This window comes from Choloepus didactylus, chromosome 6 (assembly GCF_015220235.1).
Source record: "Choloepus didactylus isolate mChoDid1 chromosome 6, mChoDid1.pri, whole genome shotgun sequence".
Lineage (NCBI taxonomy): Eukaryota > Metazoa > Chordata > Mammalia > Pilosa > Megalonychidae > Choloepus > Choloepus didactylus.
The window spans coordinates 65,207,581-65,231,840 of record NC_051312.1 but is presented as its reverse complement, the minus strand read 5'-3'; the positions used below and the strand labels follow the sequence as shown (position 1 = coordinate 65,231,840).

The 24,260-nt window shown below is 36.6% G+C and overlaps 1 protein-coding gene across 16 annotated transcripts in view; it reads right to left on the bottom strand.

Annotated features, from left to right (window-relative positions):
• The window catches only part of SOX6 (SRY-box transcription factor 6), a 652,380-nt gene that overhangs the window by 58,376 nt on the left and 569,744 nt on the right, over window positions 1-24,260 (bottom strand). For all 16 annotated transcript variants that reach the window (XM_037839347.1, XM_037839348.1, XM_037839337.1 and 13 more), the window contains one exon: window positions 23,417-23,604. In XM_037839347.1, coding sequence (XP_037695275.1) covers window positions 23,417-23,604 — 188 coding nt within the window. The remainder of the gene's footprint in view (window positions 1-23,416; window positions 23,605-24,260) is intronic.

Sequence of the window (24,260 nt, the reverse complement as noted above, 5' to 3'; positions counted from 1 at the left end):
TGATACTTGAGTCTTTTGCACTCTGAGACCAACACTGCAGCACACACTAAGAAAATCACTTTGCCGTGTCATAAAAGATTCTGAGCAATTATTCATTATCTCAAGAAAAACGACTCAAAAATAATCCATTTGTCCAACAAGTCAACCAAACAACCCATGCCCACACTTGGCCAAAAAGGTTTTGTTTGCTACTTCTGAAATTCCATCGCCACCACAGGCCAAAGAGGCAGAAGGAAAGGGCCACATGGGAAGGAGAAGACAAAAGAGGGAAGCAGGGAAAATCGGAGGGAAACATTTTAATCTGAATTTGGCTTTAACATGCCTCTATGCCCCTAATTTTGTATTCATTATGGTAGTACTAATGAATACATTTTTGTCTGAAAGAAAAGTAACATAAAAGCAAAGATTGCTGCTAAGAAGAGGGCCTCTCTTCAGAAAAACTGATTAATCTCTTGATGTCAAGTTTGTTATCCTCCTTCTGGGAAATGGGAAATATTAATAATGTCATTGGAAGTCACAAAAGACTTTTCAAATGAAAAAATAATAATAAAATTAACCCAGGTCTAAGTTTGATTGTTTGTGGAAGAAGCTTTCTTTCAAATTAAATAGAGTTAAAATTTTGCAGTTATATTTACATTTCATGAAAATTAAAAAGTCATTTTAAAATTGAAATTTTTAAAACTAGTTAAAAGAAAGAAGCAAATATTTAGGAACCTATTTAAAATAGTACTCTAATATGGCAACATTACAAAGGACAAAAGATAGTGTCCAACTGTGGCGATATGTGTTAATTGTATGGTTTCCCAAAGATGTGGGAGAACTGATATCAATTACAGTATAATTACCATTACTTCCAACAGAGTTAACATGTAGTTACCACAAAATAGCATACAATTAACTGGTGTCACATTGCACACCAGACTAAATAACATACAAATTAAAAATTCCCAATTGTAGCCATAATACTCTTCTATCTCTTAAACACACTCACACACACACACACCTTTTCTCTCTGATAATGTCATAGAATTTTTCAGGAATTAATATAATTATTTCAAAGAGGGAGAAACCAATGCATGTAAGTTAGAAAGAATAATTTTTATCTATAAGATTAAAAACTACATAGGAAGGGAGATGTGTGCTTCAATGAAAATTTAAATTTAATAAGTTAAAACTGTCATATATTAGAATTTTCTCACATTTCTTTCAGTTCCTGAAAATTAGGCAGCTAGAATTTAAAACCAAATTCTAGAATGTTTTCCGTTTTTACTGATACCTAATATTTTAAATTTCATTTATCAAACACTGAACTGCTTTGATGGTGCTATAGAAGGACACAGAAATGCTCCAGCACAGGTTTAGTCTTAGAAGGAAGTTTACACAGAATTTCTAGTTATTTTGCTATGTGAAGTGGTAAGCCACTGCTCAATATGAGCAATTTCCTTATCAGGAGGTGAAATGAAGGGACAAAGAATGCTACAGTTCAATCTGAAGAAGTAAAATTCCTTTTTGGGATGTCTCAAGTCAGCAGCAACAACACAGGATGCTTCCACATGCTCCAAATGTGTGAGGGGCATGTGTGGGAACACATACACACTAAACATGCATCTAGGTTTAATTAGAAGAGAACTGAAAATGGCAGGGTGCAATGCTGTGAAGTTGATGAGAGGACAAAGAGAAAGTAGCTGTATTTAAAATATAGCTACAGTGTATCTGCTATATCCGTTTCAAACATCTGGGCTTCCAATTATTTATTGAACTCATGTGTAAGAGTTATTTGGGAACACTGCAAATGGTTGTACAGCAGGAACTGGCAAACCCTGCTCTGTAAAATGCATGCAGCATTGAACTCATGCTAAAATCTTGAACAATATGGGTGAGATTATTACATTTCAGTAAATGTGTGAAAACCAAGAAGAGGTTAGCATGATATGAATATATTTTTGCAAACAAGATGCTAATCAATGTAGCAGACAATATTTTGTTAGGAATTTGTGTTTTGCATAATTTTGAAGACTTGATTTTTTTTCCTATATCTGACCTTTTTTGTACCCAAATACTCACATGAGATTAAATGAAACTAGACACATTTGTAAAAGGTTGCACATCTTGTTTGTAGATTACGTAAGCATATGCAAAGACCCACAAAGATTTCAGGGCAGCTTATTCTCTATGTAGTCATTATTTTCCCTTTTTCTCGGTGGAGCTCTGGAATAGATGCAGTATTCTTGCACCTAACTCCACGTTTTAGTCTATTAAATTTATGAACCTTTGTTAGGCTCCAAGAGAAACCGAACTGGTTAGGAAGGATGACAAGAGAACAATGATGGGTACAGTATTATGCCACGTTATTTCCTCTTGTTACCACATCACTGCTACATTCCTCTGATTACTACATCCTCAAACAATGTGCTGATCATCGTGTGTGTTAGATGGCACTGCCAACCCCAAGAAGCTAGTATCCCAGATAGAGTACATTATGCATGTGATGTAAATGAGATATGTGTTCTCCGTATATTGACCATTTGTCATCAGAGAGCCAGCAGAGAGGATGGGTGTAAGTGCTTATTATTCCCTTCCACTATGTTCAAAAATGGCAAAAATCACCTGCTCTTTACAGTTGACCTTAACTGGCACAAACTTGAAATACGTCCCATTTAAAGTATATTTTGGGTAGAGCTTCTTTTTATTTGTTTTTACCATATTAGAAAAAAAAGGATTTATGTCCACATTCAGAAATCAGACTTTGAAATGCAGTGTGTAATATAAGCCATAACAGTGAGGGTAGAGACCGCACCAATTTTACTTCTCAAAAACTCAAAAGTCAATCTTAAGCTCTTTGTTTCAACAAACAGTTTTAAAATACCAAGACAATAACTATATTGGTGCTACCTGCATGATTTAGCTTATAAATTGGAACATGGTCCTATAATACAAATTTGGGGATTAAAAAATCAAGATGATTAAAAATGCAGAATCTGAATTTCTGGTCTAAAACCATGTGCGTCAATGTAATTATACACTCTTTCCTGCAGAATGAGGGATGGTGCTTAGATCACAGTTTAAAGTTCCTAAATGAAATAAAAATGACACTCACAAGGGCCCTCAGATTGGACCATCAATAAACACGTACATGTTTATTTCTAAAGCTGGGATAGCAGCTCTTTTGTCCTTTTCCATCTCCTGCCTACACAAGGAGAAATCAGGAAAATTAACCAGAGGATGAGGTAGAGGTATCATTCACTTAATCCTAAATATTGTCTAATAAGAGTTAACAAAAATGGATTTGCTCAGTCTCAAGGAAAAAAATAATTATTTGTAGAACAAATAATTTCCCATATGAACCTTTTATTTAGCAGTATATTAAAAATCTCTGTAGAATTTTTATGGTACTTTCAAACCAGTTAATGACTGAAGAAAAGCAAAGCATGAATGTAACAATTATATGATTATAAAAGTTTTAAGAATATAACTCTTATCTAACTCTACTGTATAATTGGACACAAAGAGAAAAACCTAAAAAAATGAATAAATCTGTTTTTCATTGATTAAATAAAACAAATTTATCTTATAACGGAAATTTTAGTTTGCATCTATAGCTGAGGTAATAATCAAAAGAGTTGAACAAAAATTGCTTATATGGCTAGTCAACCTTCTTGCCTGCTTTAGGACTAGCATATTAAAATCTGTCATTTATTTAAGTCTCCAAGTTGTGGATTATGTTCTTTTAATGGTAATATAACATGAAGCGCTGGATAATTATATTGCTCTGATCAAATAAACAAGTCTTAATATAAACAATGTCATCTATTTAGGAACTGTTCCGTTTGAAATATTAGTTTTTCTTCAAGGACTAGCTAAAATATTGGCAGGCTCACCCTTCCACTTTTAGTTGTTTTAAGATTCATTTGTCCACTGTCTTAATATTAACATACTCTGCTTTCTGGATAAACAGATTTGACTGCAAACTTCATTCTTTAATATAGTTCCTACTTGAAGATAAATCAATATTTAATATTCCCTTAAATATTGCTGATAATTTTTTATCTCATTAAGTTACCTTTAAAAATTATATGTTTGCACAAATGATTCTGGAAAAACAGTTTTTAAGAAGTCACATGAAATTTATTAACTCATGCAGTCTTTTGATCTCACGATATTGTGCTGATCAGTAAAACCATCTAAGTTTATCTAATTCTCATTCCTCAGCTAAGTCCTCAAGGAAAAATAAATGCTTCCTATAAACTCCAGAGATCTTTGGTACAACAAACGTGATTTACTTGAAATAGACTTCACTTCCTTTCTACATCCTTTCCTTCCACCACCACCCACAAATATTATAAACAAAAAAAGATTGTTTATTTATATAAAAAAGTGTTGACATGTTACTTATTTAAGCTATCAGGCTAAGACACCTCTGAGCCCAACCCATTCCCCTGAAACGGGAGGCAGGAGATACACGGCAAGAAGCTTCTCTTATAAACAGAAATTACTGACTCTGTTCCCCTGCTGTATATTCAATATTGTCCAAACTCAACCTTGGTGACCATAAGCATTTTATAATTTTAAAGCCCTTTTGCACATATTATCTCATTTGTGAGGCATGATCACCCTAATTTTACAGAATATACTGAGGCTCAGTAAGATTAGAGACTTCCCCAAGATCAACAGCTAGTGAGAGTCAGAAGTAGGCCTAGAAGTCAGGTCTCAATATAGAAAATCCACCCACAAATATTATAAACAAAAAAAGCCTGAATTTCTTCTACTGTCTAGCAAAGTTTAATTTATGATACGTGACCCACATACAGGTATAGGTCATGAAATCAGGAAGATCAACATCTAAACCAAACTGGCTTCCAAAAACTTTCAAGTCAGTGCATCCAATTATCTTTTTATAAATTTAACTTTCTAAAGCCCTTGAAGTCCCAGGCTTCCTAGCTAGTTAAATAAATAAAATCAGAATTAGATTCTGAATAGATTTGTAATGGTTGCCTCCAGCTCTTTTTGGACTGGCTACCTCCTTTGGATATGGTGAATCTTATGCCAAGTTTTAGAGGCCCTATTACTGGAGAGTCAGTTCTAGCAGCTCCTGTTACCGTGTTACTACCAAGGACACCAGTGTAGGCTAGGTAAATACAGGTATTACACACTAGAGCCCTGCCACAGGAAAATGCTGAGATAGCAGCTCTATAAATATAAGAGCGTGGAGGGAAATCCTCAGCAGTGGTCAGAGGACTGTACCCTAACTGCAGTAGGCTGCAAGACTGCAGTGAGAGTGGAAGGCAAGAAGGAGGAAAAGAGGGAGGGAGGGATTGAGGGTAAAAGAGAGAAGAAAAAAGATCAGAGGACATGGGAGAGATATGAGAAGAGACAGAAAGGAGAATTAAAAGGGAGAAAGGGCAGGAGGGAAATATACTTTCATACACACAAGGAGGCAGAGACAGAGAAGTTCAGACTGTGGGCAATGAATGGCTCTACAACCTCCAGAATAGAAGACAGAGGAGAAGTAGCAGTGAGGCAAAGCAACTTGGGATATAAAAGAGACTTCAAAATTCTTCTAACTATGGTCTATTAAGAAGATATTATCCTATAATGTGAATGTCTTCTGTCTGAGGAAGTCCAAATGAACACAAAGTGCAGACAGACTCAGGTGAAAATAAACAAATTTTTATCCCATAAAAAAGAAAAAAGCAACTACTTTTTATCTCCAACAAAGGGCAACTACTTTTCCCAAAGTCTCATCTTTAGTCTCAAGCAAGCAATCAATGAATAATGACTGAGCATTTTAGTATCAGTATTAGAGGAACAGCAAAGAACAAGAATGGGCTTTGCCTCCAAGTTACCAACAATCCTTACACTGTGTTACAGAAGAAAGCATAGGCTTTCAATGGAGAACAGCTGGTATTTGAACCTACAGTTACCTCCATGAATTCTTGGACTGTTTTTATCTGCAAAGGGTAGAAGAGTAGATAACAATAATCCCTACCTCACAGGATTTTTATGAAAATCAAATGAGATTTTTGTATAAAAATACTTTCAGCCATAAATGCTTTTAAATTAATGTTAATCATTTCAAATTTTAATTTGGATTTATAATTCTATACACCCTAAGTTTTCTCCCACTGAGAAGAAAATCACTTACCAGTTGCCTCTGTAGTTTTTACATAGCAGGTTAAATTTCTGCAAGTTTATCTATATGTAGAAATATGCTTGATTTACCTCCCCATCATTATTATTCATATTTTCTCTTCCTCTCTTTCATATACACATACACACACACAACCTCTGGGCTAAGTTTCTTAGCCGGGCATTCACGTCTTCCGTAGCTGAATCCTAACCCCATCTCGAACCCAGAGCCCCACTCTTCTCCTGAATAAACGGTCCTCCAGCCTTTATTCCCTGCCTGAGACACCAGCTCCCTCCAGGCTCATACTGGGACTTCCACTTGGTCATTCCTCTCTGCTTCCTTTGCCCTGTCTGAACTTTCTTTGAGGCATTTCAAGTCTTTCATGCCCCACAGAGCCTCGTTTTCCACCGCAGTCTCTGACGATAAAGGCCTCCTTTGATTTTCATGACCTTAATTACCCTTGCAGATTGTTTCACTCATTTGGCCCTTGGACTTAGCTAACCTACATTTGTTAGGTTTACTTTTATCTATCCTGTCTCCCAAATCAGACTCTATTTTCCTTCCGGGAAGAAAAGGACTAGTCAATATTTCTGTGCATCCAATGCATCTACCACAAGCCTCCACACGCTGCATGACCACCTCCTAGCTAAGGCCCTGTGATGTCATATGCTTGCGAACAATAAGGGAAACAGAAGAATACTGATTTGCAACTGCCTTACTTCACATAGATTATCTCACTTAATCTTAAAAACAACATTTGTATGGTATATTTATCATTTGCACCTTCCAACTTAGTAAACAAAGGCACAGAAGTTAAGTAATTGGCCCAAGGTCACACAACTAGAAATACATGTGTTGTTCAAGTAAGAAGATCACTAATTAGGCTGTGAAGCTGAGATTTGGACCTAGTTATGACTGATTTTTAAGGACCTGTTCCCTCTTCTGCTACTGATGTACTGCCTAGATCTGGGAAAATCATTTCACTGCAAGCAAATCAATAGACTAGCAGGAGTGTGATTAATATTAGAGAACTTATGTCCTAAAATGATAGAAAGGTCTAAATAAACTGATATGGATTTTTAATTTAAAAGTTCACTAAAATATTCCTTTAAAGTAGAGATGATGCTTACCTTTTTGTTCCCATTTTATAGGTAGGAAAATTGAGATTAGTTTGCTTAAAATATTGAACATAGGCAAGAGGACACTGATTTATAGCTTCTCTTTTTATAAAATTTACATTGGTCCTCTCTATGGTAATAAAACAACTTAGAGTGAGTGAGAACTACAGGGCATTTTGCAGCCTAGAAGATACAGGGATCTAAGGCCTCTGAGCAATGCATCTTACAATATCTCCTTTGTGTTATTTCAGAACCAATGCTGTTGACATAATTTATAAAAAGTTAAAAAGGGAAAATGAGGGCTGTACTAAAATTAAAAGGAAGCAATTCCATCCATACTGGGAAGACAGTATTTTGGGAAATTCTAATCTTAGTTACAAATGTCAAAGATTGCAAACTGGATCCTAGATAAAAGTGAACTTTGGCCAGAGGGTACCCAATGGTGCATTTTTGACAACCAGGTTTAAGACACTGCAGAAAGGGAAACAGTGGTAGAAAGAATGTATAAAGTACCTCCATGTGCAGAGTTTTCACATATACTTTCTATACCCAGCTCTAGACCTACCAGCTGAAATTAAAATAATCAAATATATCAATACCTAACACCATAAAGAGAGTAGAGCACTCATACAGAAACTCACATAGACATGTGTAAGACACAAATGCACTATCATACAGATACTCACAAACATACACATGCAGATCAACAGACACAGACAGACATAACGACATGCAAATACAGAGAGAAATACTGACATGAAACCACAGACACATACATGCAGATAGATACACATTCAGATAGACATACAGACACAAAACGATACTGATAGACACTTACAGCTTTACACGGACAGACAGGCACCCAGCAGAAATTCATCCCCACAGATACAGACAGACTGACAGATAGACAGCCACACATACATGCATAAAGGTAGCAGGCACACAGATAGATGGACTCGCATACAAAGACACATAGAAAGTGATGCACAGGAAGTGAAATCACTGCCCTCCCCTCTACGTGGGATCTGACACCCAGGGGTATAAATCTCCCTGGCAACATGCAATATGACTCCCAGGGAGGAATCTAGACCTGGCATCATGGGATGGAGAACATCTTCTTGACCAAAAGGGGGATGTGAAATGAAATGAAATAAAGCTTCAGTGGCTGAGAGATTCCAAATGGAGCCGAGGGGTCACACTGGTGGGCACTCTTATGTACAATATAGACAACCCTTTTCAGGTTCTAATGAATGGGAATAGCTAGCAGTAAATACCTGAAACTACAACCCATAACCCATGAATCTTGAAGATGATTGTATAAAAATGTAGCTTATGAGGGTGACAATATGATTGGGAAGTCCATATGGACCACACTCCCCTTTGTCCGGTGTATGCATGAATGAGTAGAAAAATGGGGGTGCAAAAAAAAAAAAAAAAAAAAGGCACCCAGTGTTCTTTTTTACTTTAGTTGTCCTTTTTCATTTTAATTTTTATTCTTATTATTCTTGTGTGAGTGGTACTGAAAATGTTCAAAACTAATTTTGGTGATGAACACACAACTATGTAATGGTACTGTGAACAATAGAATGTACGCTTTGTAAGACTGCATGGTATGTGAATATATCTCAATAAAACTGAATTAAAAAAAAAAAGAAAGAAAGTTATGCACAGGGAGCAGACCACAGACAGGCAGATTATTCTCATACGGTTTACACCCACAATGAGAAAGGCACACATAAAGACTCAGAGAGATACACACATATAGTACACTCACACACATGCACACACTCACTTAGAGCCACAAAGAACATGTGGTCAGGGAGCTTGCAGTCAGGGCTCCCCAGGACACCAGGGCAGAGATTAGTATTAGATAAGAAGGTGAAGTCTATCTGTGGTTGTGGAAAGAATGTAGGATTTGAAATCAGAGACTTTGAAGAGCCTCAACTTTGATACTACCTGTGTGGGTATAAGCAAGTGATTTGAACTCTTTGAACCTCATTCTCATCTGCATAAGAAAAATTCTACTCTAGGCATGGTTACTGGGATTAAGTCTGATAATAAATGTGGAAAAATGCTGTGCAAACAATTAAAACCACTGAAGGTTTAGGAATTGTTATTTTTGCCATGTTTTTAAGACTGCGATTGGCAAAGAAAGCTTCTTAAGGAAAGAAAGAATAAAAGTACTATCCGTTTCATCCACTTCTAAGAAGACTTAAGCAAATCTTAAAAAAAAAATAGTTCTAATAAATTAAAATGTTATATAAAGATATAGAAAATTCTTTTTCTGCATTTAACTTAATATTATAGTGAGTGCTTGACTCTGTGCTGGACATGGCTGAAAAATGAAATATTCCATTTAACCAAATACTCTGATTAGCCATTGGATACAATGTACATGCATCATTATTGGCAAAGATTATAATATAGCACTATAAGCAGCCCTAAGACTGAATTTAGAGACCGCATGATGTGTCAGAGTCACCACTATAGACATCATAAAAGCACCTAAGCATTACCATGGAATCTGGGAAGCACACAGGATTCAGTGCCAGGAAGACAGGGATCTGGTCCCAGTCTCACTGTTATCTTGTTGTTGGATTTGAGCAAATCACTTCACTTCTGCTTCAGTTTCCTCATCTATAAAATAAGGGGCTGTGCTGAATGATCTCTAAGGGCTCTTTTAGCTCTGATTCAATTACTGTATAGTGTGATAGATTCAAGAAGTGCTGCCTAATAGAGTTTCTGTTGAGAGAATGCTGAATATACTAGTTTTTACTATACTTCCATGAAAATGAAAAAATTCATAACTTCATATCACTGAGGGACAAAGATCTATCTTTGTTAAACCAGAGAAAATGCTACCAACTTATTATGATTCTGCAAGAATGGAAATGATTAAGAATTTTTGTAGAGTCCCCCAGAAATATAAAGACATAGCAGACATTAGAGCCCTAATTCCCAGGGCAAATATCCTGAGGAAAATCTTTAGGATATACTGAAGCCAACATCTATGAAATGGTATGCCAAATTATGGAGAAAGTTCACATAGCTTTTAAACAAAATGCCTTCCTCCTAGCTCAGGGGAACCCAGGGGGATCCAGTTCCCCAAAGGCATGCAGACAGTACAGTAATATAGTGTGTTTCCAAGTGGTAGGTTATGTGTCTCTAAGAAGTCTAAAAATCAGAATTTAGACAAATTCTTCATTAGACTTTCTTCATTAGGAAGCAGTTTGTATTAGTCTCAAGGAACTCTGTGAAAACTTAGTAAAATACTTTAGAGTCTGCTCAGCCTTTCTAAGGTTGTGTTTTAAACCGAACCCAACTTAAAATGTTCACGTTTCACTAGATATTTTAATATGTATGTTATTTAAATTAAGTCCTATCTTTAAAAGTTTCCTCACAATCAAATGACTTCAAGCCTAATATTTTGTTTCTATTGGAAATCATAAATATAAATATATATTTCTTTTTTAATGTGCATTTTTAAAAATAACTAAAAAACTTGCCAACATGATATGTTTTGAATTTTATGCAACTCAGATATTTAAGAATTGTTCAGTACATTGAGTGGCTCCTAAATGCTATCTTGGTGAACTGACCAAATTTGGAGGTTGAGAATATGAGGTTGAATATTCTTTAGAAATACTTTAGTAAGATCCTTATGTGAGATAATACAATGTTAATTCACTTGTCACTTAATTTGTGATATATGCTTCCTCTGCATATTGGTTGTCTTTCCACTGGAAAACTCCTGCTTCTGATACAAGCAGACAGGCTCTAAGCTCAGGAAAGGTAAGAAGGCAAAAGAGTCCAAAGTAGATTTAAAGAGATTTCAAATGGAGCCCCACCTATAGAGATGCTCTTGCAAATCCTACCAAAGATAAGGAAATGTTTTTTGTTTGTTTGTTTTGTTTTTGTTGTTTTTTAAGGCATGATCATAGGCACTTGGCTTCTAGTTTCTTGATTAATCCTCCAACAACCAAGGGAACCGAGTATAATCACAGATAAAAATACTGAGGCTTAGGAAAGTGAAGTGTCCTTTCCAAGGTCACAGGGCTAGTAAGTGACAGAACCAAGAATCTGAAGTCCAGGTCAGTCTGACTAAAATATATGTTTTTTTCAGTCGTTCACAATGTCTCAAAAAGTCTTTCCCATATATTGTTTAAACTGCCACCACAATATTCTTTTAAAAATATAGTTCAGATTAAATGTGTCCCATCCACAAACACCTTCAATGGCTCACAGTTACCTAGAAAAATAAAACCTAACTGGCCATGGCAGTGATCAGGTTCAGCCTGCCTCTTTACCAATTAGTATTATATTCCAGGCACAGGACAAGGCCCCTTACATGGATTAGTTTATTGAATCTTCACACAACCCCCTATAGAAGCTATTAATATTCCCATTCCTAGGATGGAGAAACATGAGCAGTCTAACTCCAAAGACTTTGTTCTTATCTACAACTCTATTCAAGTGGTTTGGGAAGCAAAGAAAGAAGAAAGGAAAGGAAGCAGGAAGGAGGGAGAAAAGGAGGAAATAATTATTAAATGTTTTATATATATATATATATATATATATATATATATATATACACACACAAATAAATATATATGTATATATGGCATTTTACTAGGAGGTTGAATATTGCATCTATTTCTGAAACCCTGACATTTTTTACAAGGAAACAGGCTTTGTAACATTAATCTAATAAGTGATAAAGCTAGGATTTGAACCCTGATTACCTATCCACTACACATGTCCAATACTGTGTTTTATACTTAGTAAGTACTTAATAAAAATTTAATGTAATTGAAAAAAGTGTGTCCATGGGATAAAGGATAGAAGAATGCAGTGTTAGTCACATTACCCAAACCAAGACAAAGAAAGCAAGGTAAAAATGGATCCAAAAGATAAATAATGACAAGGTCTGTTAAAAAAAAAAAAAAAAAAAAAAGCCCTGCAAAATTATTGCAATATATTTAATGCAGGAACATTCTTGAGAATGTCTCAAGCTTTTATGAGGACCCAAAGGAGAAAATCCATGTTTCTCTTGAACAACTGTTTTATTTATAAAGTAAAAAGAATGTGGATCTTCTAACACATTACTTGTTGCTTGGCTCCCAAGAAGCTCATAATTAAGAGTGTGGCCTACCTTTAGTGATCATGTAAATATATATGACAAGCATTTTTGTACACTTAGCTTATCCCAGCTTTACCTTATTTTCCTACCCTTAATTTTTCTTTGCCACTGTCTCCTCTCTATTTAGCAAACCACCCCAAAATCTTTGCGCATCAAGGCAAGGGAGACATGCAAGTAACATAATTTTATTAACTGTTTTGTTCCTTAAGTCAAAGGGACTAAAACCACTAATCATTTCTAAGCATTTACGCTGTTTGGTCAGTGAACAGTGTTCTTAAAGTTAAGATGAATACAATTAAAGCACATAATATATGTATATGTGTTATGTGATCTAGAATAGACTTATTCAAACTATCCTAGCCTGGGGATAGCCAAAAAACTTTTAGGGGGTCTACAAGACCTAAACTATTTTCAGAATAATGTTAGACATGATTTGCCTTTTTCATTTTTATTCTCTCATGAGTGCACAGTGGAGTTTTCCAGAAACTACATGATACTGTGATTGTCATGAATATAGAATGCAGAAGTTAATGATACGAGAATCAATCTGCCTTCATTAAAGAGATTTGAAAAAATGTAAAACAAAGCCACTCCTCACTATTTTTTATTTTGAAAAAGAGTTATTATTTAAAAATATTATTTATATTAACATGTAAAATGTTTATTATTATTTTTAAATAAAGTTAATAAACATTTTTTTAATTCCTGTTTCAATATCTAATATGATAAATAATGATAGATATACCCCACACAAATACAAGCTTTTGGAGTCATGAATAATTTTTAAGATTGTAAGGGGATCTTGAGACCAAGAAGGTTGAGAACCACTGATTTAGAAGAATTAAGTGGTTCCATACATTTAAAGAATATCTGCCATAGGAGAAAGTTAGGTCTGTAAAATTTTCAAAATTAGTAAATTTGCTCTATATATGACAAAAGCAACAACTTTTTCAGAAAATGTATGCAAAATTATTAACTGTGATATATTAATTTTTAACTCTTTCACTGGGAGATCCATCAAATGGACATGGCCTTTTGACTTAAAACACTCACACACAAAAAAGAAAATTAATAGCCTTATTTTTGCATCTCTATCCCCAAGAAGTATCTTGAACCTTGTAAGCCTATATAAATGCTCATCATTCTTTCTATTTAAACTGCAGAGAAGAAAGGAGCCAAACAAGTTTGTTATTGTTTTTTATGAATTAGGTCTTAAACTAGTAGCTAGGCAACCAATCAAGTAGCCCTGACAACAGAAATAAAAGGAACTTAATGATTACATTCAGCAAGGACCTACATGCAGCACTGCATAGTTGTCCAACACTATTGCTTCAAATGCAAAATGCAACAATAATAAAACTTACATTGTTTCTTTCTAATTTTATACCATTTTAAATCTGCATATGGTCTTTTAATAAGACACTATTGTAAGTATAGATAAAGTTATTCATATCCAAGAAATATGCATATGGCACATATATCTCAGCAGACTCCTTTATCTCATGGTTTTAGCATTCATTTCATTAAAATTGATATTTGAAACTCAGGTGTATGGCTTGTTTTATTTTTTAAATAAAATTGCTCTGTTAATCGCACAGCAATGTAGGGAACAAATGAGATGATGCAGAGAGGGAATGGTGGAGCAGAGTAACCTAGAGCTGGCCTCAGTTTCCTCATCTGAGAAACAGGCATAATAATACCTATGTCCCTGGATTTAGAAGGATTCAAGAAAAACGATATAAGTAATAATACTTTGTGAAATGTAGAAGCCCTTGCCATGTTGTGAAACGTACAACACAAAATAATTACTGTTTTTTAAAAATCAACTACGGCTCTGCTTTGCAAATGAGAATGATTACAATTAGAATTTATCCCCTTATTGTGAAATCTCAAATGTGTCCACACTTCAGAGTACAAGTTGTTATTCTGGGAACAGGATGACATAGAAAAGCACTGCAACTGAACTTGTTAGTCAGTTGCTCACAAAAAACAACAGTCCTCATTACTCAGTACTATGTACATCTTTGAAAAACAACAAAACCTCACTAGTTTGTGGGCTAAATAAGGAGCTCATTCATTCCAAATACACCTTGCTAAATAATTTGCTCACAACCTCCTTTCACTTATTGTTGTACGGCTATATTGATCTTCTGTCTTAACTTATCCTGTCATGCAACAATGAATATCTGAATCAATTGAGTAAACAAGGAGCTGCAGCAATTGACAATGTGAAGCAGATGTCCAGCATGCTTTTCTTTTTCAATAAAAGGGGGCAGTATTACATCAGTGTAATACTGATGTGTTATTCTGAAATTTTTACATAGTATGGGCAAGGAGCAGGATTCTACACTTGGAAAATTTAACAGCTTTTTGTAAATAGGACCAAGTTTACAATGAGCTTCAATAATTGGATTATTACTTTACCATTTACTTGATTGAAAAACATATCATTTTGCATGAGAAATGTATATAGTCATAAAGTATTAGGTTAAGTACTTTTAAACATCATTTTTGAAATTCTGTTTTTGTGGAAATGTATTATATTATACATTGAGTTAGTAGGGAAAAATCTCCCCAGAGTACTAATATGATTAAATTTGAACAGTGTTAGGTTGGCAATGGCCAGACTCTAGGAGGGAGCTAACACATACAAGTTATTCTAAGAATATGTATAAATATATTCATATCTTGACTTTGTAAAAGGCTGTCTGTTAGCTTCTAATTAACCTGCTACTCTATCTTAAGGCATCACCCCCTGCACCCCCCAAGGAATAGTAGTTGAACCATTGGAGAGAATCAAAGAGTGAAAAAACAACAAAATTAAGAACAGATTTGACAAGCTGCCTGAGGTCTTAAAGAAAGGAAGGAACTGATACTTACTGAGCATCTCCTGTGTGTGATGGTGTTCTACATGTTTTTCCTCAAAACAACCCTTTAAGGAAAGGATAATTATTTCTGTTTTTTAGGTATTGTCATTAAGACTCAGAAAGCTTAAGTAATTGAGTTACACAGTTAGAAAACAGCACAGTCAGAACTGAGACCCAAGATTAATCAACTCCAAAACCCATGCTCTTTCCAATATACCATGTGGCTTCCACTTCTGTTACTGTTACTCCTTTGTCTCTGTCTATGTTAGTATCATCCATTCTCCTGTTTCCTGATTCTCTCAAGATCCAGAACCAATAGACATCACGGTCAGGGAAGGATACCCCTACCCAGACTGACAGTAACAAGTATACAGGTAGCAGGGGGCTCAATGCTTTTCTTTTTCAGAATATTTTATTTATGTCCTGCTTCATTCCACCAAAGGTTTGGAATGTCAAATGTAAAAAGCACTGCAGTACTACACTGACGTTAATACTGCCCCTTTTATTTTATGTAATATGTTCTGGTTTGCTAGAGCTGCTGTTATGCAAAATACCAGAAATGGTTTGGCTTTTTTAAAAGGGATTTATTAGCTCACAGATCTACAGTTCCAAGATTATAAAAGTATCCAAACTAAGGCATCAACACGAGGATAGCTTCACTGGAGAAAGGCCAATGGTGTCAGGAACACCTCTGTCAGTTGGGAAGGCACATGGCTGGCATCTGCAGGTCCTTTGCTCCCGGGTTGCATTTCAAAATGGCTTTCTCCAAATGTCTCTGGGCTTCTGTCTCTCATAGCTTCTCTCAGCTTGGTTCTCCTGGGTCGGTTCTCTCAAAGGGTCTGGGAATACTCTCTAAGCTTCTCCAGGGCAAACTCTGGGCTTCATCTCTTAGCTTAGCATCTCCAAAAGTCTTTCTGCCTGAATCTCCAAGGGTCTGTATCTTTGTTGGCTCTTAACTTCTCTCCAGAATGTCTCTCTCAGCTTCTCTGAGGTTCTCCTCTCTGTGAGCTCTCTTAAAGTATTCCAGTGAACTAATCACTGGATGGGTGGGGTCACACCTCCATGGAAATGATCTAATCAAAAGGTCTCACCTACACTTGGGTGGGTCACATCTCCATGGAAACAACCTAATCAAATGCCTCACTCCAATCAAAAGACTAATAATTCTCCCCCACAAGATTGCATTAAAGAACATGGCTTTTGCAGGGGACATAATAGACTCAAACCAGCACAACTACATACCCCTTTTGCAGGCAATTGGTTTAAAGGTCTCAAAAAATAAATAAATGAATCTGGCACAGTTTTGTAACTGCAAATATTATTAACTAGGAATTAGAAAAACTAAGATTTGGCTCTTGCTCTGCCACTAATCTGCTATGTGACCTTGGATAAATAATTTCTCTCTCTAGGTCTCAGTTTTCCCATCTACAATTAAAGAAAGTGGACAAGATCAAATGTAATTCCCCTGCAGTTGTTTCATTCTACAGTCTTAATCCCACCAATATACATCAGAGGCAGGTATGATGTGACAACAGTGTCCATGATAGCTCATTGTGCCATTCAATAAGGTCAATATTTTTCTCAAGAGATTCCCATAAAATGAGGGGAGTAGCAGGTCAGACTACATGCATATAGATGAGTTATCTGCCTATCTATAAACAGTTCTGATCACTAGGTAATCAATCTACTGGCTCATCAAGATTGTAATGATGAACAAAATAACCAGATCCCTAAGTGACATAATATCTATGCAGAAAACTGCTCTAACCAGTCATGGAATCTGCATTTAAACATCAAGAAGGTCAGAAAAGTCACAGAACACACTTTGTTCATTGGCCTCTCTTCTAGCCCAATACCCTTGCATAGCTGTGAAGACATTTAGAAGCAGTTGATTTAAAAGTGTGCTGTGTATTGTCATGACTAAAATACTCTCTTAGAGATGTCAAAACAACAACATTTGGTAAGCAATTAACCTCTAATATGATCTAATTGCACTGGTACTTAAACAGGGATGGAGCTGGCTGGGTATTCTTGATGTGGGAAGCTAAAACCCCCATCAGTAACTTAGACTTGTGCTGCCAGGACACTCACAATCCATGCTACGTTAAATGATGGCGCATAACAGCTCCCAAGACTCTGTTACCGTCTATTGTATCTACAATCTATACATCTAACAGACCCTGAATACCCCCCTGACATAGCCAACCAGAACAACTCTGTTGGTGCCATTCTGGCCTAACAAGTCAACAACACTTCATTTTAAAGGACTCTGTGTCAGTTTGGATATATCATGTCCCCCCAAAAGCCATGCTTTAATCCAATCTTGTGGGATATTTGGATTAGGCTGTTTCCATAGAGATGTGACTCACCCAACTGTAGGTGATAATTTTGATTAGATTATTTCCGTGGAGTGTGGCCCTGCCCATTCAGCATGTGTCTTGATTAGTTTTCTGGAGTCCTTTAAAAGAGCCGGACCAGACCCAGATGCTTGCTGACACTTGGAGATGCTGGCCCAGCATTTGCTCCAGAGAAGCTAAGAGAGGACAAAACGCCCCAAGAGTAGCTGAGACAGACTTTCGGAGAGATGCTTGGATGCTGATAGAGATGCTCAGAGATTCTTGGAGTGTGGACAGCAGGACATTTGGAGACGGTAAGCTAAGGATGCACAGGAGCTGAGAGAGGAGCTGAAATACAACCCAGAACCAGTAGACACTAGCCACGTACCTTCCCAGCTGACAGAGGTGTTATGGATGCCATCGGCCTTTCTTCAGTGAAGGTATCCCCTTGTTGATGCCTTAGTTTGGACACTTTTATGGCCTTTGTACTGTAACTTTGTAACCAAATAAGCCCCCTTTATAAAAGCCAATCCATTTCTGGTATTTTACATAAAGGCAGCATTAGCAAACCAGAACAGGCTCAAATATGGGATTTATGCAATAAAGTGAGATATCACCGTGGGTAAACATATATATATGATCATGTATATTATAAAGACACAAGCACCCCTTATGCTTTGTAGAAAAGTTCACCCACATTTATGATACATGCAAAGCAAAATGACACTCTGCAGTGGACACTGGAATGCACTGTCTAGATCACCCCATAAGGACTGACGGATTTATTCCCTTAGCTGCTAGGAGCGCTGCTGGTAGATAGCCCTCAGCTGTCAGCCCTCTTTAGAATTGCCTTGGCTGAAGAGAGTCACCTCCCCTAATGTCATGTTCCCTTCCCAGGGCAGTTCTCAAGCAAGGACTTGTTGACACAAATGTATAAAAATGTATAAAATGTATAAAAATGTGTAAAAATTGTCCCCAACTTAGGACAAGTCTGAAAGGCCACTCCAGCCTCAAAGCTTCCTGTGGAGCTGGTTGAGGCCTTGGTTTAGACTACATTGCAGCCCAAACCCTCCCTTTGCCCAATTCTGCTTTATTCCTTTCCCTTCCCCAGGTAGCTATCCCAAGAGCACTCCCTAATAAACCTGCATGCTAATCCCTACCTCATACTCTGCTGCCCAGGGTACCCAAATCTGCAGCACCCTCCTTTAATAAAGAATATCCAAATAAGAGACAGCAGAGAAATGCCTGATAAATTATAAGGTTTTATGAGCAACACTGTGAAAAATTCTCTAAGACTGATGTTGTGAGTTACAAAGAACAAACTCATAAATCTAATTTATGGATCTTTATATTTAAAGAAACAGAGATAATTCCAAGGTGAACAGTCTCTAAGACAATTATACTAAATTTTCCACAATCCATTTTACCAATCTGATTGTACACTATAAACTTACCCTGTTTGACCTTGGAAGAAAATCTGATCCTCAGAAGAAATGGCAGTGCCCCATGTAGCCTCACAAAATTAAAATATATGTTTTGATTATTTTGATTATAATAGCCATAGCTACCATCACAGGAGACTTTTTAATACTATTCTTAATTTACTCTTCTGACTGCAACTAACCTGACAAACACATAGAGCAGCTCTAGACACTAATCAAGGCCTACAAAACCACAAAAAAACAATGACATTTTTCAGGAGGGAGATCATGTGAAGGAGCGCTTATAAACACAACATCCCTGAATATAATGGACTTCCCAGTGCCCAACATTCAACCCTAAGAAAGTTATCAACTAAACTTAGTTCCTCTGGGCAACCAGGTTTTCCTGGTTCTGTAGAAACTGCTTTGCCACGTATTCAATGTGATGTTTTAGGGCAACCTCAACCTTGGATTTTTATTTTTCTTTTCTTAACCTTATCTATCACCTTTCTCCCATGTCTTTCAAAAGCAAAATAAGGTTTTATTATTTCAGAGCCTCAGACTTCTTCCTCCCAAATGAATAAAGAAAAAGTCAATGAAAAATACTTAAAATTAAACTGTAATTTTGAAGTGAATAGTGTCTAAGTTTGAACTTCAACCCCAACTGATGATACATATTGAACAACATAGGGTCACAGTGTCAGAAGAACAGAGAAGTAAGGTTGTGTCCAATGCCAATTTATCATAATGTCTGGTGTGCAGGGATCAGGGTGCTGCTACTCTAAGCCTATTTAAACTAGCAGAACGGCTTCCCCAAAAGGCAGATCCTGCAAACATATTGAATTTCTTTCTCATTTCCCCCTCAAACTAAATGGAATATACATTCTATTTTAAATGTTCTCTATGTTAATACTCCAAAAATTTTCTAGATGCATTTTTTTCAGAGAAATATTTCATTCATAACATTAATCTAAAGCAAATAATTTGTCATAATTTAAAAATAAATATGGTTATTTCAACTTTTTTTTGCATGTGTGTGGAATGAAGTTTCTGAAATTTATTGACTCTAAATATGTTCCATTTAGAACAGGGGCAATTTTGCGGTTTCCTCCTCCATCCCACCCCTACCCGCACCCCCGCCCAGGGAAATTTGGCAATGTCTGGAAACATTTTTGTTTATCACAACAAGGAGAGGGAGTTGCTACTGGCATTTAGTGCACAGAGGCCAAATACAAACCCCCACCCCCACCCTTACAAAGAATTATCAGGCCAAAAATGTCAAAATAATATTGAGTGGAGAAACACTGATTTAACCTAACAAACCATCCACACCCTGTAGCATACTTTCAAGATTCTGAAGTTTCCATAGCTTTGTGCATAAATTCACCTGGAAAGGAGTTAAACTTTGTGGGTTGGCTAATATGTCAACATCTGAAAAATCTGTTTCCTTCTGCTGACCCTCTCATTATTATGTGAGAATTTTGTATCTGTGCCAAAACAGCATATTTGTTCTATATTTTTAAGGTTCTCCCTTGGTTTAGTTTAAAAGGCATGGGGGACATAAGATAAGCAAATGTCTACTCTGCACCAGAAACTGTGCTAGATGCATTCATATATATCTTATTATAATTCAGACTACCATCCTCATTTTATAATGAAGAAATTAAAGTTATAATGAAGAATGTAAAGTTATTATTAAAGTTGAGCAAAGAGCTTATTCAACTTGCCCAATAACACACCACTGGTAAGTTACAACTCTGTGACCACTATTTCAAAGGAGAATATATATTTTTAAACTTTTTAATTCTTTCTGGTAATATGCAAAGGAAGTTTCTGAACCACCAATGATTGTTACCACTCAAAGACAATTTCTGAATTGTTAATGGTTGTTAATGAACTAGGGAGGGTGATTAGCTTTCAATGTATCCCTTTTGTATTATTCAAATTCTCATTAAGCATATACTACTTTCATTGGAAAACCAATAAATAAAAATAATTTAAAAGACTGAATTAAGTAAATCAGTGACATGCTTCTCAAACTAATTTTAGAATTAACTCTAGGCAAAATTGTAAAGTAGAAGATGGTCTCTGGTATATATAACCATTCTCAGTATTGCTCTCTCCAAAACTTGTTCATTTAACCAGGTCCCAGAAAAGGATCTTATAAAGTTATTCACTTTAAAAATCTATTTTTAATTACCTCATGGTGTTTTCATTAAGCAAAAGACAGTATCTTAGGTCAAAAGAATGACTCTCTCTAACAGCAGAATGATAGAAGAAGTCTGGGGGTAAGAATTTTCATCTTCTGTGGTCCTGAGACCACACTCTATACATAGTCATCTATTCAAAAAGCTCTTAAAGAAGGAATCTGACTTTGTTGGCCTAATGCCAAGGTTTCAAAATGGGTGGGGCATTTAGTGAGGAATAGGGTACTTAGTTAACTGAGCAGAGCCAGTGACTGGCATGTGCATGATTAGCCCCAAGTAAACAAAAGTTTAACCCTTAATAGGCACCAAAAAACCCACCACTCTTCCAGATAGTTTCTCTCCTATGTGATCTCAATCTTGTTTCAGAGGGTCAGAAGAAGGGGGTCTAATAACAGTCAAATTTAAATATAAGATAACAATGTTAATAATATCAGTAACTCAGTGCAGTGAGAACTGAGGGCAAAGGCAAATTATCAACAAAGCTTTGGGAAGCCAATACTCTTTCAGAGCTGAACTTCCTTATCTGTGTGAGGACTCTGATCATACATACACTTTGAGAGTCTCATCACACTCCCATTCCTTCAAGGCCCCCTGCACCCCGGCTCTCTCCTACAGTGACCAAGGACTATAAGGAGAATAATCAAGGGTGAGAGGTTGATTCAGTGTAAGCAATGGCTCAGCATCCCACATCCCCAGACTGTCTCATCACCATATCTTTTGAAGAGGGAACATGGTAGGTGGGATGGGGGAGGCAGTGGTGGGGGTGAAAAGAAGCAAAAACATCCTGGTTATGGCTATGTGTTCAAATGCTTGGGTCATAGCCCACATGACCACATACTGCTCTAGCACCTTCTTGGTGCTACTTAAAAAATATTCTAAGAATTGGGAAACTACAAGTTTTATTCTGAAGAATGAAGCCTCTACTACATTAGCAAGGACACATTAGAATTAGCAAGGACTGAAACAAAGAGGAGGTTCTTGGTCCTGACTTCAGTAAGTTATATTCTCAGCCTTTACTGAATAAATGAATGAATGAAAATCATATTCTTAATTTATTCTAAAATTGTTACCAAATATATTGTCTATCATGCCAACCATTTATTTGTCCCGATGTAAGTTTCTATGTGAAAAAAAAAAATCCCTCCTGATTTAGCACTGGGTAAATATATATGTCTCTTAAAAAAAAAAAAAAGGCCTATTTCATTCTACCAGATAATCAGAATTTCTCACCTGGTCTACTGCAATAGCCTCAACTGCTCCTCCTGTTTCCATTCTTAATGCCCTATAGTCCATTCTCTCACAGTAACCAGAATGATCCTTTTCTCTGTAAATCAAATCAAGTCAGAGCCCAGGACAAAACCCTTCTGAGGGTTCCTGCCACCTGGAATGCTTTCCCTCCAGCTCCTCATCTGGCCTGCACCATCGCTTCATTCAGATCTCTACTGGATGTCACTTCCTCAGAGTCCTTACTGCCCCATCTAAACTACAGCTCGCCTACTCTCTCTTCCCTTAACTTGTTTCTATTTTCCTCACAGTAGGTATTCACCACCTGACATTGCATTATACAAGTAATTGTTTCTTTCTTCATTGTCTATGTTTCCCTATTAGAATATCAGTTCAATGAGAGCAGAGATTTTTGTCTGATTTGTTCACTGATGTATTCTCAGTTCCTAGGACAGTATTTATCATAGAATAGTCAAGAAATAATTTGCTGAATCAAAAAACAAACGCATTTTGTAAATTGTTGTGCTTTTTTTTTTTTTTTTGCCCTGGTTGATAGGAAGTTCACTATTAAATTTAATGGTGAGTCATAGTATACATATTAGTCTTCATGGTGAACATATCTGCTTCTTTCTTCTTTTTTAATACTCTGATATTCTACTCTTACTCTAATAACCTGTATATTCCTTTATTATAAGATACTTGTAAATCTTTTGGAATGTGGAACATACACCAAGAGGAAGGTAGGTAAGCTTCTTGGGAGGTAAACCACACTACATGGAAAATAGTTGAGTGTATTTGTTAATCAACAATAATGCCTGAATGTAATACAAGACAGATTTGAATAAAATACAACACAGCCCTCAAACTAGAAGCCCAATTCTTTGGCTGCAGGTTGATTCTTGGAAGCCTGGAAAGAACCAGATGAGAGTGAGCCATGGGTCTCACAGAGCCAGTGAAGCAGGGAAGCGAGTGTTACCTTTTCATTTCTGCAGTTGTTCAGACCCATATTATTCATGGAAGGAAGTTTCCCGTCAACACCATGCGGCTGTTGCTGCTGCTGCTCCCGCTGGATCTGTTCTCGCATCTTTCGAGCCTCCTGAATGGCTTTCATCACTGTATCCTGATCCCCGAAGAGAGCAGGGGAGTTGAGACTGGACAGGATATCTGCATATACAGGATGCATTATTAGAGGGCTTGTGAGTAGACTCTTACTAAGTACTGCTACCATCCATTCTCCAGTAGAATGTTGCATTTTCCAAACAAGGAGAGAGACAATGCATAGAGCACAGAAAGCCTGGATTGTCAAGCTTAGATTTTTTTTTTTTTTTTTGCCCTTGGAAGACAGCTTGGGGATCCAGTTTATCTGGGCTCTGCCTACTCACCTCCTTATCTTCCACAGGTGAAGTTTCCTAGATTGCAATTATATCTTTATTGGGATGAGATATCTGTACTAGCTATATTTTACAATTATATACAATACTACCTCCTCTGCGGGGGAATGGTGGGGAGAAAAGGGGATATGGGGTGGGGTTGGAAGGAGAGAGATCTATCTCAACTACCCATTATACTTGGTGTGCTAATGCAAGAAAGCTGTTTCTGGCCTAGCAGAAGAAATCTGTGAGGTTACATGTGTATTTTAGTGACATCTGTATCTGTGTATTGTTCATTTGTCCACTGCAGGAGAGAGGGGGTGGAAACGAATATACCGCACCCTCCACTCCCCAATTGCTGGCAGGTTACTGAAGCATTCTACTCATCATGCTGCCTCAGTTATTTACTAAGAGGATGACAACTCATTCTCCACCTCCACCCTGAATACC